Consider the following 16,478-nt stretch of genomic DNA (forward strand, 5'->3'; position numbering starts at 1 on the left):
CCGTAAGCATATGGCTCAAAGAGAGGCAAGTCTGACACCTAGAGGTGGTTTGCTCTCACAGGGTCCGCTTTGCTTCACCGTACATTTTTGCAGTTGTGGAATAAAAAAATGTGTTCAATTGTTGTTCTTAACACACATTTGTTGGTTTAGGAGCTACAGTTATTTTTCATGTTGTGATTTCGCCCGGACCACTTCTTTTCTTTTTTTTTAGCTTCAACTAAAACAATTTTAAAAGCCTGGATCAGCGGCAAAATGCATCATCACAAAAATAAATATTATTTTTTTGATACAAGGATGGTAACGCCACAAAAATATGATGCTCTCACAGGTAATAATGTATTGCTGTTATTAAGCAAACCATCAGTATAAGATGGATGTTAAATTAACACATCCATAAACATATTAATCCCAAAACATCATTTATTTCAGTAAAATACCGACAGGGGACATCTTAATGCAAAGAGTGCTTAAAATTTGCATCAAAACATTTAAGGAGTATTAGATCAGGGTATAGAAAGCACAGTGGGGAATTTGTACTTTTTACATCACGGGTTATTTATCAGTGGTTTCAGTTTAGAAACAATCGGCAAAGAGATGAGGCACAAACAGCAGCTTCTGAACCAAACCCTGGACCAGGGGCCACTAGTTGCTCAGAGTTTATAAAACGGTTGATTTGAGTAAACACATCAGCATCATTGAATAAATGATCACATCATGTTCTAATCAATTAGGATCAAACTGTTTCTCTGAGCCGGTTGTCACTAGAGGTTTCACAATCAAACCAACAGGGGATGTGAAAGAATGATGGAGCCAATAATCTGAGCAGCTTCACTCAGTTATCTACAGAAGAGACGCAATCCAGCCTCAAATTTTGTATTTCAAAACACTTTATTAACATGCATTCATCTGCCTTTACAGTTTGTATTAAAACGCACACTCACACAAAGGAGTCACATATTTAGACATTATCGAGTGTATAAAACCGTTGTTGTGTTTCGACAGACAGATTGTTGTTCTACAAACATCAGTTAGCAGCAGAGATGACTAGTAGCTGGTTAACTTCAGTGAGTTTTAGGGTGTCAATTTAAAAAGAAAAAAGGTTTACTGTTAAGCAATTTGGGAGATCAAAGAAAGCTGGAGGTGGAATTTCTCTATTGTTGGGACCATTTGATTGTGAAGTGTTACTTTCATTGACTTTTAAATTGGAAGATGAACAACTCACACGTAGTAGCATCAGAATCATATTGAGAGTTTCATTTACCATTAGAGCATTTAACATCATTCAAGCAGACAGGTGGAGCCCTTTTATCGAGTACAAAAGGTAAAACTAAAGAAAAGAATTTAGATATCACATTCGAAATCTCGTTTTTGGCCTAACTTGGACTTCTGTGTAATTGACAATGCGTTGTTTCCCATGAACACACACTGCTTTTGACCATCGACCAAGCGCCAGGTTCTGAAAGTGGGCCGTAAAACATGGCGGAGTCCGGTACACAGAAAGCAGCCAATAATACGATTAAGAAACCGTTATGACAATGTTATTGCATTTCTTAGATTCCAGGAAAAGTGGCCATTTTAAAGAAAACAAAAAGGGTTTTGTTGAGGAACACGTATGTATTTTAGAAAGAAGTATCAAAAATCAGTGGATGTGTCAATGTCTGTGAAACCCCAAATTCATTGTTAATTACACCCTTCTGAACAACACGTCTGTTAATGGGTCAATTTGACTTTTTTTAAAACTCTTTTTAAATAAGGTTTCTGTCTCTCAGCTACAGCTTATCATTTACTTTGATTTGGCTCACCTCCCCCTCCCTCTAACAAAATGTCGTCAATAATGTATCGCTATGAATATAAATAAACATGTTGTATAGTCTGTATATTCAAATCAGTAACTATTCTACACGTGCGATCATGAGAAAATATCTAAATGATCTGCAGCGAACTTGTCCCTTTGGTGTAGCTGGTGGTTCTTGTGGTGCTTCGCAACAACAAACTGCCATTTTAAAACAGAGTTTGGCAGCTGGAAACCCCGGTAACACACCTGTAACATACCTGTAACACACCTGTAACACACCTGTAACATACCTCAGCTCTGTGTGGTCCAACAGTGACACTTTAATCAGGCTGTTCTTGTAGAAGGCATCGGGTCTGTGGCAAGTTTGACTCAAATATGTCAAATCTTTTGTTCAAACGGTGCAAAGGTGTTACGTATAGGTCTACTCTACATTGCATAAATAAATTCATTAAAGTGCTCAAAATAAACAAACAAGTCTAGCAGCCATTTAACAGATGGAGAATAACACAAAGGCACACGGGAACGGCCACTATCCTGAGTGCAGGTGACACATTCAGAAGCTTTCACATGGCTGCTCACTGCAAACGGCCCCTTCTTCAGAATGACTCAAAGAGCTTGCAGATTAACCTGTGCAGGCCTTACTCATCACCTGGCTTTATTAACATATACAAAAGCTTTTTCTCAATAGAAAGACGGGTGAGAAAGAGACAAAATAAGCCCAAAGAAGTGAAGGGATATTAGAGAAAATAAATTAAGCTTTCACCAAATAGAGATCCTTTTGTCTGGCAGAGCCCATCAGGCAGAGAAGAGCTCGGACGTCGGTGGATGCGAGTAAAAAATGATCAACACTCTTCAATCCCCTCTCGGCTAAGGAGGGCGGTGAATTAGAGGCGGGCGGCGACAGCTTTCTGAGTGGGCAGTTTTCCTCCTACACAAAGGGACATTTGAGATCTGCTTTGAAGTTCTTTGCAGAGAAAGACAACAATTTGTTTCCCCCGGCAGGGTGCTGGTTTCTCACCTAGAGTGTCTTCCAATGAGTTCACCATCACCATGTTGACCTTTAACGTCTCCCGATCCACACTGGAGTAAAAAACATTCAGCGGTTATGCATCAGACCCCACAGCACACAGAACAGTCCCACTGTATGTGGTTCATATACAAGTGATTTGACCAAATGTTGCTTGGCGCTTAGTCAGACAAGACTTAGAAAATGAACTTGGTCTCAACATTTTGACACAAATGGTTTTTTTGTGTCAAAATGTCAGCCATATGTCAGCCCAGAGAATGAGCATTTTGTTGCAGGTATGCACTACTCACTTTTGTTTGGACTGTCATGTTTTTCTTGTGAAGCAAGCATAGATTACAACAGCTATTTGTTGGCCAACATTGTCTTGCGTGATAAAAATAAACTACATTTTATCGAATTGAAACAAATGCAACTCACAATGTATGAAATAACTGACAGCGCAATTGGACTACAAAAGCTGAAACAAATCAAACAAATCATTTAAAACTTTAAACACTCATATCGAGGTGTCGAGGTACCAGCATTGACAAAAACTGTGATAAAAATTACACATTGATTAGTTCCATGGTTCATTCTACATATATAATGATATTATGTAAATAATCCAGTGCTTCTTAAATCCCGTTTTGTACAGTTATGGCTATAGAATCTCTCCACATCGATGCACTTGTGAGTGTTGTTCATTTGAGCACAATTTGTCATGTGAAAATTATAATGAATGAAATAAATTAAGTTAATGACCTGATATACATTTGTCAAGCTAGAAGGTATAACATCTAGTGTGGTTTGAATTCAGGTAGTTCTATAATATACTTTACAGATGTCATTTAAGTGTTGGCTGTTGTCTCAGAAGACAAACCAGGGACGCAAGGATGATGAAAACAAACATACCCTTTGATTTTCTCTACAGCTCCAAGTCTTAGAAAGGCAGCCAGAGAGTTTTTCTGGAGGTCAGACGACAGCACTTCGACATACCGGAGTCTACCTGGATAAAACACACAGTTAGAACATGAAATTAGTACACAAAAAAACTGGCGGGAATGATGATGATTTGAGACATTTTTAAGGACAAAAACCTGATAGAAGATGTTTAATGATGAATTTCCGGATGGCAGGAATAAACAGTTTTTCTGTCAGAGTCTCAGTGGCCTCTTCACACAGAAACCGGCACACCACCTGAAACCCACCACACACACACACACACACACACACACAAGACCAATAATGTGTTATGAGCATCCTCCAGAGGACATCTGGTGTAACACCCACGCAAAGCTTTTTCGACACTGCTGATCATTAGTGAAAACCTGTGGGATGTTTGCACTCTAACTTGTGCACTTTGCAAGTTTCAGCAAATATGATATATTATGTGATGTTTGAAATTAAGTTTGAGTCCATATAAAGTGGACAAAAAGGATACTTGAAAGAAGAAGGTTCTGTTTTTTATTTTATTTTATTTACAATGTATATGCTTCCTTTGAGCAATGTTATCAGAAAACACTGCATAAACTTCCACTGTTATGCAGACGATACACACCTGTATCTGTCAATCAAGCCAGAAGAGAGCGGCCAGCTTGTTAGACTTCAAAACATGGATGACTTGCAACTTCCTGATGCTAAACTCTGAAAAAACGAAATTTATCTTGATAGTTTCTCTGGATGCAATTGTTCTGGTATCCAGCAGCACCGTAAAGAATCTTGGAGGTCTCTTCGACCAGGATATGTCCTTCAACTGTCATAAAAAGAAGACTTCAAGGACTTCCCTTTGTCATTTACGGAATGTATTGAAAATCAGGAACACCGTATTGCCCTACAAGGCAGGTGTGCTCCATAGATGCTGGTTACCTGTTACTAGAGTTTTAAAAAGTAGGATGGGGGCCAGAGCCGTCAGTTATCAAGCTCCTCTTTTGTGGAACCAGCTTCCACTTTCAGTCTGAGGGGCGGATTCGGTCAGCTCATTTAACACAAAGCTTAAAACTTTCCTCTTTGATATCGCTTATAGAGCTGCATCAGGTTAGCCTGGACCAGCCCTTAGTTAAGCTGCTCTAGGCCTAGACTGCCGGGGGACTTCTTAGGACACAAAGAGCTCCTGTCTCACTCTTACTCTCGCCTTCTACAATAATTAAAGAAATAACACGTATTTTTAATGCCCATCACTAATTCAGCTTCGTCCCCGGAGTTTGTTGTGCTTTCTCGCCTCGCAGGTCACCGTAGATCGTGGTTCCGTCTGGACCCTGGTCCTGACACCAGTGATATTCTCATTTCTATTACTGTAAACAATGATGCTCTTCACTAACTTTGTTTATTTTTGGGCTTTCTCGCCTCATTGGTTTCCATGGATCATGGTTCTATCTGGACCCTGTTCCTGCCCCCTGCCGTGACCCTGTTGACACCTGTTACTGCTTTCATCATTGTTATTATTATTAAGTCTGTCCATCCTGGGAGAGGGGATCTATGGAAGTAAATTTAGCTTGACGCACGTTCCTGATCTTGAATCTAGAATTGATCGCTTTCTTGGGTTCTCGGATGTTGCGGTTTAATTTTTTGCAGTTGAATATTTTAACGTAGAATTATTTGCAGTTGAATTTTTTGCAGTTCAATATTTTAACTTAAAAAATATTCCGATACATAATTTCAATGCATAAATATTCAGTGCTAGAAATTCAATCACCTTTTTCTTTCAAAATCCGATGACAGATTTACTTCCATAGGGATCCCTCCTCTGACGCTCTCCCTAAAGTTTCTTCCCTTTTTTACCCATTGAAGAGCTTTCATTCCTGTGCCGATGTGAGGGTTTCAGGACAGAGGATGTCGCATGCAAACAGACTGTAAAGCCCTCTGAGGCAAATTTGTATTTCGCAATTTTGGGCTGTACAAAATAAAATGAATTGAAATAAACTGGGTAGAGGACAACCCTGATATTTCTAAACACATGCTCTGTTAGATTAACATATCTTGCACTTAAGTTTTAAAGACTACATGAGCGTCAACGATATTGTCTCAACTCAATGCTAATTCATCTATATGTGATGCAATTAGAAATAGCAAATGAGCCTTTAAAAAAAACATCACATAATTACATTTCTACTCTTCCGGGTTTTTGTCAGACATGAAGTAATGTGATAACTAAATGAAACATTGCATATACATTACCTAGTAATACGTAGAGCTCATAAATATTTGAAGAGTTCAGAGTCTTTAATACAATGTGCAGATACTCTCTGCTTTGCCTTTGACTGATTATTTTGCACACATCTGCGTTTGTGTATACACATCATGTAACACAACCAGCCTCCACGCGTCTCCCTCACCTGGTATCCTTGTAGGAAGGGATCCAGCATACTGACGAGGAAGGACAGTGTCCTGTGTCCTCTTTCAGTTACCAAGACCTCCTGCTGGGTGACCTGCAGAGCTCCCGTCTTCACCAGCAGGTAACAGGCCTCCTCAAAGTCCTGCACAACACAGAGTGACACACGAACGCTGTGGCCATACAATTACTTATTTACAACAAAGTCATTCACTTTTCCGCATTCAGCCCACTGTGATTTGAGGCCTGGCGGTGTGTAAATGTTGCTCCTGACCTGCACTGTAGCTCCAGGGCAGAGGATGAACTCATTGGAAAACATGTTCCTTAGGAAGCTGAAACTGTTGAAGACCTCCTCTGCAAAACCACCATGATTAACATGCAGAGGAAAGATGATGACAAAACGAGAGAGTTGATGTATGAAAGTCACAAAAATCTGCTTTATGTTGTGGAATGTTGAGACAATTAAATAAAACATTAAATGTGCTGTTTGCAGCATTTCTTAACAGGCAAAGTGTGTGTGTGTGTTTGTGTTTCTCAGTCTTACGTTTGAGGTTGGAGGAAGCAGCGTGGATAGCGGAGGCCAGCAGAGCCGGCCGGAGAAAGACGTGCAGAGCCTGGTTCCTGTAGGAGGCGCAGGAGAGGACGATGACTGCCTGGCTCAAGAGCTTCTCTTCCAGGGTGGCGGTGCTCTGGGGCTTCACTGGATCCACCGGTCCTCCTTCTGAAGGACAGTTTAAGGTCAGAAAATGCCCTGCATGCTTTTTTGTAATCCTTTCATGCATTGGTAACCCTTAATTTGAACCTATTTAGCATTAATTAGGGGTATATAAACAGGTAGGAAATGAATGAAAAAAATTGTAAAACAGTTGACCAAAGGTACATTGACATAAACTTAGAAATGTCCTTAATGTACAAATATGTTGGTCTTGGGATACATATTTTATTCAAATCCCCTAAAAGTAAAGAAGCAACAGGCGAGGTATTTGTAAGCATAATGTTACATGTCATTTACATGTCCTTTTTTTTTAGCTGACGCTTTTATCTAAAGCGACTCACAGTGCATTATAAACCATGCATTACTAACCTCAAAGCAAAAAACACAAATAAACACAAACCATGTTCCAAAGCCAGCTGGACTTTCCCCTCGCAGGTCCTCACTAGACCCCGATGCAGAGTAAGACTGGAGGAAACTACTTCTGATGGAGTCATTTGGTCTAAAGGAGAGATAATCGCAATAAGCCACTTGAGCACACACAGAGAGAGCCAGCAGATCCATTGTCAGCGCTTGAGCCCATTGTGTACCAGGCCAGTGGAGGAAGGCTCCGTACTGCCGGGAGAGGTCCCTGAGCCACACGGCCTGTGCAGTCAGCTCGTCCAGCGCCATCCCCTGTTCCTGCCCCCCCGCCGCCTGCTTCTGCAGCAGCAGGGAGGCCAGAAGGACCCACGGCTTCAGCACCATGTTGTCCTCCTGGGCCCGCACCAGCTTGTAGGCCGAGTCATTCACAAAGCTGTGGATGTCCTCGTCTGGCCTCCCAGGGATGTGTCTTGAATGAAAGAGTGTATGTCTGTTTTAGTACCAACATTGTGTAAGGCTACATGCTCCAGTGTATCTGGCTGTCTTGCTCTTATTGCAAAAGAAGAATTTCCATCAGCTTTGCCTACGCACAAAGATAAAAGTCCCTGTATGATAAATGTTTCTGTGCTGTATGAGAAAGCTTGTGTGTCGAGGCCGTGTGGACGCTTGTTTTGGTTGCAAGCTGTTTGTTTGGATTACTGTGCTTTCTGCATAGAGAAAACCCGCTCCCAGTATGACTATGTGTAGTATAAGGTCTTCCCACCACACAACACACATCATTTAATGTTGAGATATCATACCTTGGTACTAGGTTGAACTGGCAGCGGTTAACTCTCCCCTCGGCTAAACTCCTAACAGACACAGGTTGACCAAAGTACACATGGATGCTGCCGTAGTCTTCGCTGAGGACCTTTCTGGCTTTGAACAGCCCCTACGAAAGCAGAGAGACACACCTCAGCACATGGGTACAGGCTGCAAAATATAACTAATTTTCTCTTCATAATAAAGGCACAGGGACGGTTGCCCCTAACACCACAAGTTATTGGCCGGGAAAATGGGAAAAAATAGTAATAATAATAATTGGTCAGAAGAGTAAAACATTTATACTTCTGGAATTAAATAAACAAAATGGAAATTTCAAACTGACTGGCGATTGTTGGCAATGTTCTTCTTTCCGTTAACAAATTGGTTCTCATGTCTTAAACCGCAAAGAGCAACTGATATATCACTGTGCACACTGGGAAGCCACCATAATCAAGTAAAAACATGCAAACATCTTCTCAGTGTTCAGCAGAATACTAAAGGTGTTGTACGTGAATGTACGTGAATCTTAAAGAGAAGACATGATGTTTGTGCATTAAAATGTTATTTTAAAGGAAACCAGAAGTCCGTCTTAAAGTAAAGCCGTAACTTCAAAAGCTTTTTAAGGACTCACTGAAGTAGACTCCTTGGGTTTGGGAATTCCTAACAGCTCTCTGGCATAAAGCGTCTCTTCTAAGATCCTCTCGTAGCTGATGCTGACTGGGACCACGTTGACGTCAAACACCTCGCCTTTAAGGAACGGATCCATGACTATATTCAACAGACCTGGGAGAAGACACACAGGTGAGAGTGACAGAAAAAACGGTACAGAAAACAATTTCTCATCAGTTGCAAAACAGAAACTGGAACTATTTGCAGAACCATGTCATCTTATGCAGGTATACGATTCTTTGATATTTAGAATTTGTTATTGAATAATAATGCTGTCATTAACTTTTACAACATTTACCCGTTGTCATTATTTGTTAACATAATAATTTGCTGGCAGGAAATTTAAAATACAGTATCCAACCTAGATCTCGTCAAACATCAAACTGCTAATGTTTGACAAGTGACATTTGGATTTAGTGTTTTATTTTTCCCATGTAAAGCTCGCAGAGTTTAAAGCTTCTATTGCTTGTACCTTACCCAACTTTGGCGTCAAAGACTTGGACGTTCGGCTTCTGGTCCCCTCTAGGAAAAATTCAACTGGTGCAAATCCATTCTGAAAAAAGAAATAATTAAAAAGAAATATTTTCCAAATGTTGCGGTCATTGTGAACTAATTGAAGAAGAGAGCTTTCTAGTACCATGCAAAAGGCCATAAAAAATGCCAGTATTCCAAGACAGTATGACCAAAAAGGTCACTTTGTTTTACAAAAAAAGGTTTCAGATGAAAGAAAGTCCTTCACACCTTGAGCATTGTCTTGACATACTCCGAGAACACAGCCCAGTACAGCTTGTTCCCACCAAACGACCTTCGAATGAAGAAAGCTCCAGACATCCGGAGCATCTCCCCAACAAATTTCATCCCCATGAAGTCTGCAGGCACAAACAGACTGTTGGTGTATAAGCAAATCACCATGGTGTTGATCCTGTTATTATGCCCATAATGTGATTGAATAAAACTTTGGATGTACTTATACAAAAATAGTAATACCAAATATGCTTCCCTTTACATCGTCTTTAGTATGTACGGAAAAATGCTACAAAGTAGAACATTAAAATTTCCTCAAACACTCCCAACAAATGCTGTACATTACGTGCTTGTATCTTGCTCTTTCCCATGCTTACCCATGCCGGCAGCAATGACCGGCAGACTCAGTTCGTAGGTGTATAGCAGGTATGACATCAGCAGGAAGTCCATGTAACTACGGTGACTGGGTAACAGGACTACCGGGTGGTCCTGAATGGCCTGCTGGAGCTAACGACAAAGCAAAGAACACAGGAGGTTTCTGTGGTGGAAATATGTGGTTAAAGCCCTTGTGAGTTTGTATCTCTATGGTGAAATGCACTTAGTGCAAGTCGCTTTGGATAAAAGCGTCAGCTAAATGACATGTAATGTAAAAATCCAAAGTTTCTTAAACTCGTTTGTGATTAAGTATTTATTACTAACTAAAATATAGAAAGTTCAGAGGTCCTCAAAACAAGTTCTAAGTACAGACAGAAGTCCAATGACCCAATTCCACTGAAAAGGGACAGAGTGGAGAGTAAGAAAGTATGACCAAGATTGTGGTATGAAAAGAAACTTCAATACACATCAGAAAGGTTTGTGTTGTCCAATCGGAAGGAACTTCAGCAGGGAAAACTGGTGTGGAGGATTACACACTTTGAACCCCCCCGTCCTCTTAGTGTGGCCATAGACAATCATTGTTTAAAACACAGAATAATACACTGTGCCTTTGTGAATCAGTGTGGTCCAGAATGTAGGTCAAGACGTTGACGAGAGAGAGCACACATAGTTCAGGGAGAGGTCACTGAGTTAGTGTGCATGAGATTAACTCTCCCCCCACAGATTCCATTTGTTTGTGTCATATTTCAACTCAGACGCTGTGCTTAGTGTCCAGTGTCATATTGGTATTCTCACCCTCTGGATGCCCTCTTCGTTGACACAGATGCTCTTGAACAAGGACTTGAAGATCTTGGTGAGGCTAAAGGCAAAGAAGCGAACCGTGCTGAGCTGCAGAGAATGGGCCATCTCATCCAAGATGGCTGACACCTCCTCCTGGACGTTGTCAGTCTGCCTGCCCGTCTCTTTCGAAACCTTGACCATTTAAAACAGTAAGTACCTTTTAATAAATCAAATGAAAAATACATTTATATACACACTTTAAACTGATAAAGATATTTGAGATCTGAAAAACAGAATAATTGTAACATTTTTCTACACCTTTGTAGTGTGTAGGATCTCACCTGCTGGATGACATAGTGGAGCTGGTCAGACTGAAGCACCATGCTCTTCAGCATGCTCGATTTACACGGTGCAACGCCTTTGTAGAGAACCGGGGTGTAACACTTGAGGGCGTATCTCAAGTCGCTGGAGTTCCTCCTCTCCTCTAGAATGTCCTCAAAGTCATCTCTCTTCTTAAGCATCGGGTCTCTTTGCTATTAAAAACAGGAATCATGTCATATGCCCTTATCTGTCAGTCATAAATCACTGAAGACATTAAATATTTGAACACATTTGTTAACAAATTCACAGAGCCAAACAGTAAAGAAAAAATGATCTGTTGTTTTGCATTTTTTAGAAACAGATTTTATGCATTTTTTAGAAACAGCTTTTAAAGTCCTAGATTTCATCTGTTTGACATTTCAATACAGCAACACCCTATGGGGGGGGGGGGGGGGTACATATTTACACAGTGCACGCTTTAGGGCACCAGTCTCAAACCAGCACTTTCAAAATGTGTCACCTTTTCTAAAACATAAGCCTCATCAAGATAGGATCTCCAAAAAGTAACAATACCACATGTTGAAACGCTGCTTTTAAAGTTAACATTTTAAAGTATAATGTTGTTGTTGTTGTTGTAGCTCGTTGATGGCGTGTTTGCATCAGTTTAATCCAGAACATTTTGCAGGCCAATATTTTAAAAAGTAGTTAAATAAAAGACAAAAATGGACTATTTTCCTCCGAAATGTATGACACCAGAAAGTGACACATCTAAACTGCAACGAACCAAAATCACTGATTCCTGTGAGTGATCCATCACACGTGCGAAAAAACAGTAAATCCCAATGACCCAAAAAGTAGTAAAGGTCGAATCTCCTAAAAGAAAATGTCCAGCTGCCTGCATGGATATAGGTATAATGGATATTTATTTACGGTGATTGGAGCATTGAAAATGTTGCAAAGCAAAACACAAAAAACACCTGACGTTAATTAAAAACATGTTTTCCTGTTTGTTTTTTTTGTTTCGGTGTGAGAGTGACATCCAACCGTGTGTGGACCGAGCGGAGAGCTAGCCGAGTTAGCTTAGCCATTGACAAGCAAAGCGAAGCATACGTACCGAATAAACAGTGCCGGATGCCATTCTTTGTCTCTGGAAACAAACTCGTACACACTGCAGCCTGTGAATGTATGAGCCCGTGTGTGTTTGTGCGCTGCTCGCCTCTCGCCGTGTGTATAAATGTCACGTTACATCCGAACAGGCAAACTTCTCATGGGCGTGAAACTGGTATTTCGGAAGCATTTCCGCAACTACTGTAGCCGAAAAGGGTCAATCGGCACACGTGTTGACGCTGGATGTTGTGAAACGTTATCCGCGAGTCCTTGGAAAGTAATCACTGTTTTCTGCTCTCATCCCTTTTCCACCGATCCCCCTGAAATGGAAAGAAAAGAAGACGGAGATTCTCACTTTCTTGAGCACGTTTTGGATAAACTGTACGAGTTTGGTAAGTGGTGTTGGCTAGGTGCGCTAGGTCAACTAGCATACCTCGACATGCTGCTCAGTTCGTGGTAGCTTTTTGGTTAAAAGGCGGCACATCGTACATGACGTTTACTGTTCGGAAGAATAAGGTGTTTGTTATTTAACTGCTAACAATGTTGGACAAAAGGTTGCAGCTAGAGATCCCCGTTCGTTCCCTGCAGCGATCATCGGCGATTCAATCTAGCTTTTATTAAACATATAAGACGTTATCAATATTATAACACTGTGAACTTAGTAATTGTAGAATTGATGGCAGGGTTGTCCTATTATATTTCCTAGATTGTATCAATGCGTAATTACAGAGACGGGATTTCACATTTAGCCATTGTAATGTGTATAGGACGCGATGTTCACAGCAACATGCAGGTTGAATAAGATCTTCATGTCATGCTCGTGTTGTTGTCTGATGACACAGATCATGAACCAGCCTCAAAAAGAAAAGAAAAGAAGTCTCAGAAGAAGAAAAAAAGAAAACGCTGTGACGAAGAAGAGGAGGAGGAGGAGTTCCCTGGAGTCAAAGATCACTGCAGTGACCCTGAAGACAACCAGGTAGTTTGTGTTGGAGATGAAGAGCAGCAGCAACATCCGAAGCCCGAGCAAACAGGTGGGCAATGTGGGACATCTACGTCCTCCATCCACTCATTCTGTTTCCAGTAATCAAGCCGGAGGTATTCCGATCACGTGTCTTCTTGTAAAATGCTTAACCCCGTCTGTAACGATTGACTTGGCCTCTGCAAACTCTCCCCTCCTCTTGCTTCCTCTTCGTCCACCATTCATTTCTCCCACACGTCCTTTTTATTGTTGGTTTAATGCATCGCTCAGGTCCAGCCATCCAGCGAGCGAGCCAGGTGGAGGTGGTAACATATCAGGACCCCAGAAAGAAACCGAAAACCAAGCCGACTGCAGCGCCCGAAAAAAAGCCTGTGAGACTCAACTGCGTCAGCTCTCTTCCTACTTTCTTTTTTAATAAAAACGTTTGTAAAGGTTCAGCTAATGGCCTGGAGGCAGCAGTATGAGCTACTCTCAGGTGCAATGACTGTACATTGTCGGGCCAGGATGGCTAAAGATTCATAATAGAATTTAAGAGCCATTAACGCTAGCACTGGTATTATCTTTTTATATAATTATAGCATTAGTCTATGTGGAAAAGCAGGACCCCTTTTTTATCTCTGAAACTTAACCTCCTCTATGTGCTGCTCCATGACTTTAGTGAACCGTCTCTGTTTATCTTCTTCTTGTCTCCATTCATTCACTTTCCACTTCAAGGCCCTCCAGAGTACGACGGACAAGAAGGAAAGCGACCAGCCAGAAGAGCTCAACTTGGAAAAGGTGACGTTATACTTCTACAAATATAGTATGTGGGATTTTGAAAGATATTCAAACTCTGTCTTGTATTGTGTGAATTGATTCTTCTCCGGGCTTCATTTAGTGGCTGTCTCTCGTAGGTGGTTTTACTTGACGTGTCTGGCTTTATTCTATATTTCTTGGTTCACAGGCTCGTCTTGATGTCCATCGGTTTGGAATCACCGGCTACAAGAAGGAGCAGCAGCGTGTTTTTGAAGCGGACCGAGCCGTCATGCTGGGAGCCCGAGTAAGATAACTGCTTTTCTCTTGTCCTGTAACCGGGTTCACTTACCATCCCACCCTTGTTTGTAGCCCAGTGACCCATTCACAAGTTAATAATTGTGTCCCGATCAGCCCCCCAAAAAGGACTTTGTCAACTACAAGACGCTGCAGCAGCAGATCAAAGACAAGAAGCAGAAAGCAAAGGAGGAGGTTCAGCCGGTAAGAGCTGCTTCTTCAATCAGTCTCAACTTCAATTCACACCTGCTATAAATAGATTTACATTACATCATTAATAAAGTGTAAATATATTATTATTATTATTATTAATAAACATAAGAGTGGTAATACAAATTTGAATCATGCACTAGTTTTTCTTCTTATACCCTGTATTGTTTCTTCATAGGACCTGAAGAAAAAGAAGAAGCAGAGTAATCCAAGGTGGGTGAGGCGGCTCCTCTTCATACAACTATTTCTCACTAGAGTTACTTAGAGATCACATTACATTAGAGTGGTTAAGAGTATTGTAACATTTAATTAGACAGGGACATGCTTAAGCTGTCTTTTAACGTATTCTACATGCTGCAATTATCTTTTTCCGTGTACTTTGAGTGAGCACATCATGCATCCCTTGTCCAAAAATAATCATATTTTCCGAATGTGAATGCGCTGCCATCTCCTCCAGGGCCAAGAAGAAGAACGTGTCCTCTGGTTCTGGCTCAGCCCCCACGGGTCAGGTGGGCCGTTTTAAGAACGGCATGCTGATCCTCAACACCAACGACATCCAGAAAATCAAAGGCAAAAAGAGACACAAATAGGTGACTGTGTTTATGTGCTTCTAGCCAACGATCTAATAGGAGCAAAGCCATAGTTTCCCAAACCTGTCGACTCCTGGTCTTCACTCTGGAGTTGAGCATCGGTGGTTCGTTGTTGAAGTGTGTGTGTTTATGTCCGTTTTTTTCAGGTGAGGCAAATAAATCCTCCCAGTATGGACAAACGTAAGCAAGTCGGAGAAAGAACTGTCCTCCAAACACTGTCAGTGACTCTTCTTACTGCGGGACGGGACGGGGGGGCATAGAAATGAGGAGAGGCACGCGAGCCGAATACTACGTGAGCAGTGAGGCTGATTTCCAGAGGACTTGTCTGCAGTAAAATATGAGACCGTGTTACTGGAGACGGACTGCTGGGACAGGAATCCACTTTAGCGATCCTCTACACGGACCCTGACCACAGAGGGAGGGCGCAGATGCACGAAGCAGGAGGCCATGGTCAACCTCGATTTAGTCACAGTTAGTTTATTTAATTTTTTTTTATAAATTACCCAAAAACAAAATAATACATTTGCATTTCTTGTTTTTTTTTTTACACTGTAAAGGTTTTTCAAATTATGCAGTCACAACGGATGTCTCTTATACAAACCATGTAGTTGTACAAAACATTTACATCGGTACAGATGGGGGTAGTTCTAAAAAAAACAAAAGCACACACAAGTAAAGTTTGGGCAGATGTGTTCTTAAAACCCCTTTGAGTGACAAATGGCGAAACAAGAGGTGTAATCTGGCAGTGTGCGGCTGGGTGAGGTCACAAAATCTCACACCGTTTTTTTTTTTTTCAAGCAGCTTTTGTGTTATTTATACATTTTAAAGAAGAAACGGCACAAAGAAATATGAAGCTTATTTGCAGCAAATTGTTTTAACCTGTAACTAAAGTTTTATCTTGAGATTTAAGCCTTTTTAAACCTTTGACTGAAGGCAAAAAACTATAAACAATATATATGACCAGCAGCCATTCAACTTTTATAGTGAACAAATTGAAGACGGCAATATACAAAAGAAAATAAATAAGCAATTCAATATATTTACACACTTTATAGAGTAAATAAATATGCAATTCTTTAAAGTTAAACATCTTACAGCAGTGACATGCTCTTCCCCCCTGCACCATAGCTTGAAGTCGAAATCTCACATTCGTGGGTGGGTAAGTGTGGGGGTAAAAGGGACATGCCATACAAGCACTCCTACTATATCATGTCTAAACACGACTACAATGTAACTTTTAAAATGTGGATTTTTGCAACAAAAAGTATTGATATTATTTTAAGAAACAACTGTACACAGAAAGGAAAAGGCGTTAAACTCATTTTACCTGATGCACTGTCTGGCTTTTTGAACCTCCAACCGACACCTTGTAGCGTCCGTTCTCTCTAGTCATGACGTCCTCTGCAACATTTCAACATCAACACAAGTAACCCAAATCCCCCCCCCCCCCTCTGCTTGTGTGATAGATGTCTCACTCTGCCTGTGGGCTTATAATCCATTACTGGCTACATCAAAGTCCAAGGCAGGGGGCTCCTGTGGTGGTGGTGGGGGAGGTGGGAGGCCCGCGCATGATGCCAATACAGGCCGTAGGTGCACAGCGGGCAGTCCAGGGCCCGTCAGGATGAAATCTCCTTTGTGATGATAGATGTTTGCTTTCGTGGGTCCA

At 41.1% G+C, this 16,478-nt stretch overlaps 2 protein-coding genes across 4 annotated transcripts; one reads left to right on the plus strand and one right to left on the minus strand.

Moving 5' to 3' along the window:
* Positions 1–1,497: 1,497 nt before the first annotated feature.
* Positions 1,498–12,232, minus strand: gnpat (glyceronephosphate O-acyltransferase). Of its 2 annotated transcripts, none has more exons than XM_037448746.2 (17): positions 12,012–12,232; positions 10,918–11,109; positions 10,592–10,768; positions 9,799–9,928; positions 9,419–9,546; positions 9,155–9,230; positions 8,640–8,791; positions 8,005–8,135; positions 7,432–7,673; positions 7,245–7,343; positions 6,674–6,847; positions 6,404–6,483; positions 6,134–6,274; positions 3,899–3,998; positions 3,714–3,807; positions 2,814–2,875; positions 1,498–2,723 (listed from the first exon to the last, which is right to left on the minus strand). In XM_037448746.2, exons 1-17 carry the CDS (start codon positions 12,033–12,035, stop codon positions 2,680–2,682), a joined length of 2,046 nt encoding a protein of 681 aa, XP_037304643.2. In that variant the 5' UTR covers positions 12,036–12,232; the 3' UTR covers positions 1,498–2,679. The 2 variants fall into 2 exon arrangements, with proteins under 2 accessions (XP_037304643.2, XP_037304642.2); XM_037448745.2 differs by having other exon boundaries at positions 6,674–6,850.
* A 28-nt stretch (positions 12,233–12,260) lies between these two features.
* c20h1orf131 (chromosome 20 C1orf131 homolog) lies at positions 12,261–15,612 on the plus strand. 2 transcript variants are annotated; one of them, XM_037448747.2, is made up of 9 exons: positions 12,261–12,396; positions 12,847–13,035; positions 13,254–13,369; positions 13,698–13,760; positions 13,927–14,022; positions 14,130–14,216; positions 14,401–14,435; positions 14,680–14,812; positions 14,959–15,612. In XM_037448747.2, exons 1-8 carry the CDS (start codon positions 12,330–12,332, stop codon positions 14,810–14,812), a joined length of 786 nt encoding a protein of 261 aa, XP_037304644.2. In that variant the 5' UTR covers positions 12,261–12,329; the 3' UTR covers positions 14,959–15,612. The 2 variants fall into 2 exon arrangements, with proteins under 2 accessions (XP_037304644.2, XP_037304646.2); XM_037448749.2 differs by having other exon boundaries at positions 13,254–13,354.
* The last annotated feature ends 866 nt before the right edge of the window (positions 15,613–16,478 follow it).

Source organism: Pungitius pungitius, chromosome 20 (assembly GCF_949316345.1).
Source record: "Pungitius pungitius chromosome 20, fPunPun2.1, whole genome shotgun sequence".
NCBI lineage: Eukaryota > Metazoa > Chordata > Actinopteri > Perciformes > Gasterosteidae > Pungitius > Pungitius pungitius.

What these genes read in the sequence shown, in the direction of transcription:
- gnpat (XM_037448745.2), bottom strand. Translation starts at nt 12,035, where the DNA reads ATGGCATCCGGCACTGTTTATTCG. An exon ending in AACCCAAGGAGTCTACTTCA is followed by an intron (nt 8,136 to 8,639) that starts GTGAGTCCTTAA and finishes CTGCTTTCGTAG; the next exon opens with GGGCTGTTCAAAGCCAGAAA. An exon ending in CTCATTGGAAGACACTCTAG is followed by an intron (nt 2,724 to 2,813) that starts GTGAGAAACCAG and finishes CCCTTTGTGTAG; the next exon opens with GAGGAAAACTGCCCACTCAG.
- c20h1orf131 (XM_037448747.2), top strand. Translation starts at nt 12,330, where the DNA reads ATGGAAAGAAAAGAAGACGGAGATTCTCACTTTCTTGAGCACGTTTTG. An exon ending in TCCGAAGCCCGAGCAAACAG is followed by an intron (nt 13,036 to 13,253) that starts GTGGGCAATGTG and finishes TGCATCGCTCAG; the next exon opens with GTCCAGCCATCCAGCGAGCG. An exon ending in CCGTCATGCTGGGAGCCCGA is followed by an intron (nt 14,023 to 14,129) that starts GTAAGATAACTG and finishes TGTCCCGATCAG; the next exon opens with CCCCCCAAAAAGGACTTTGT.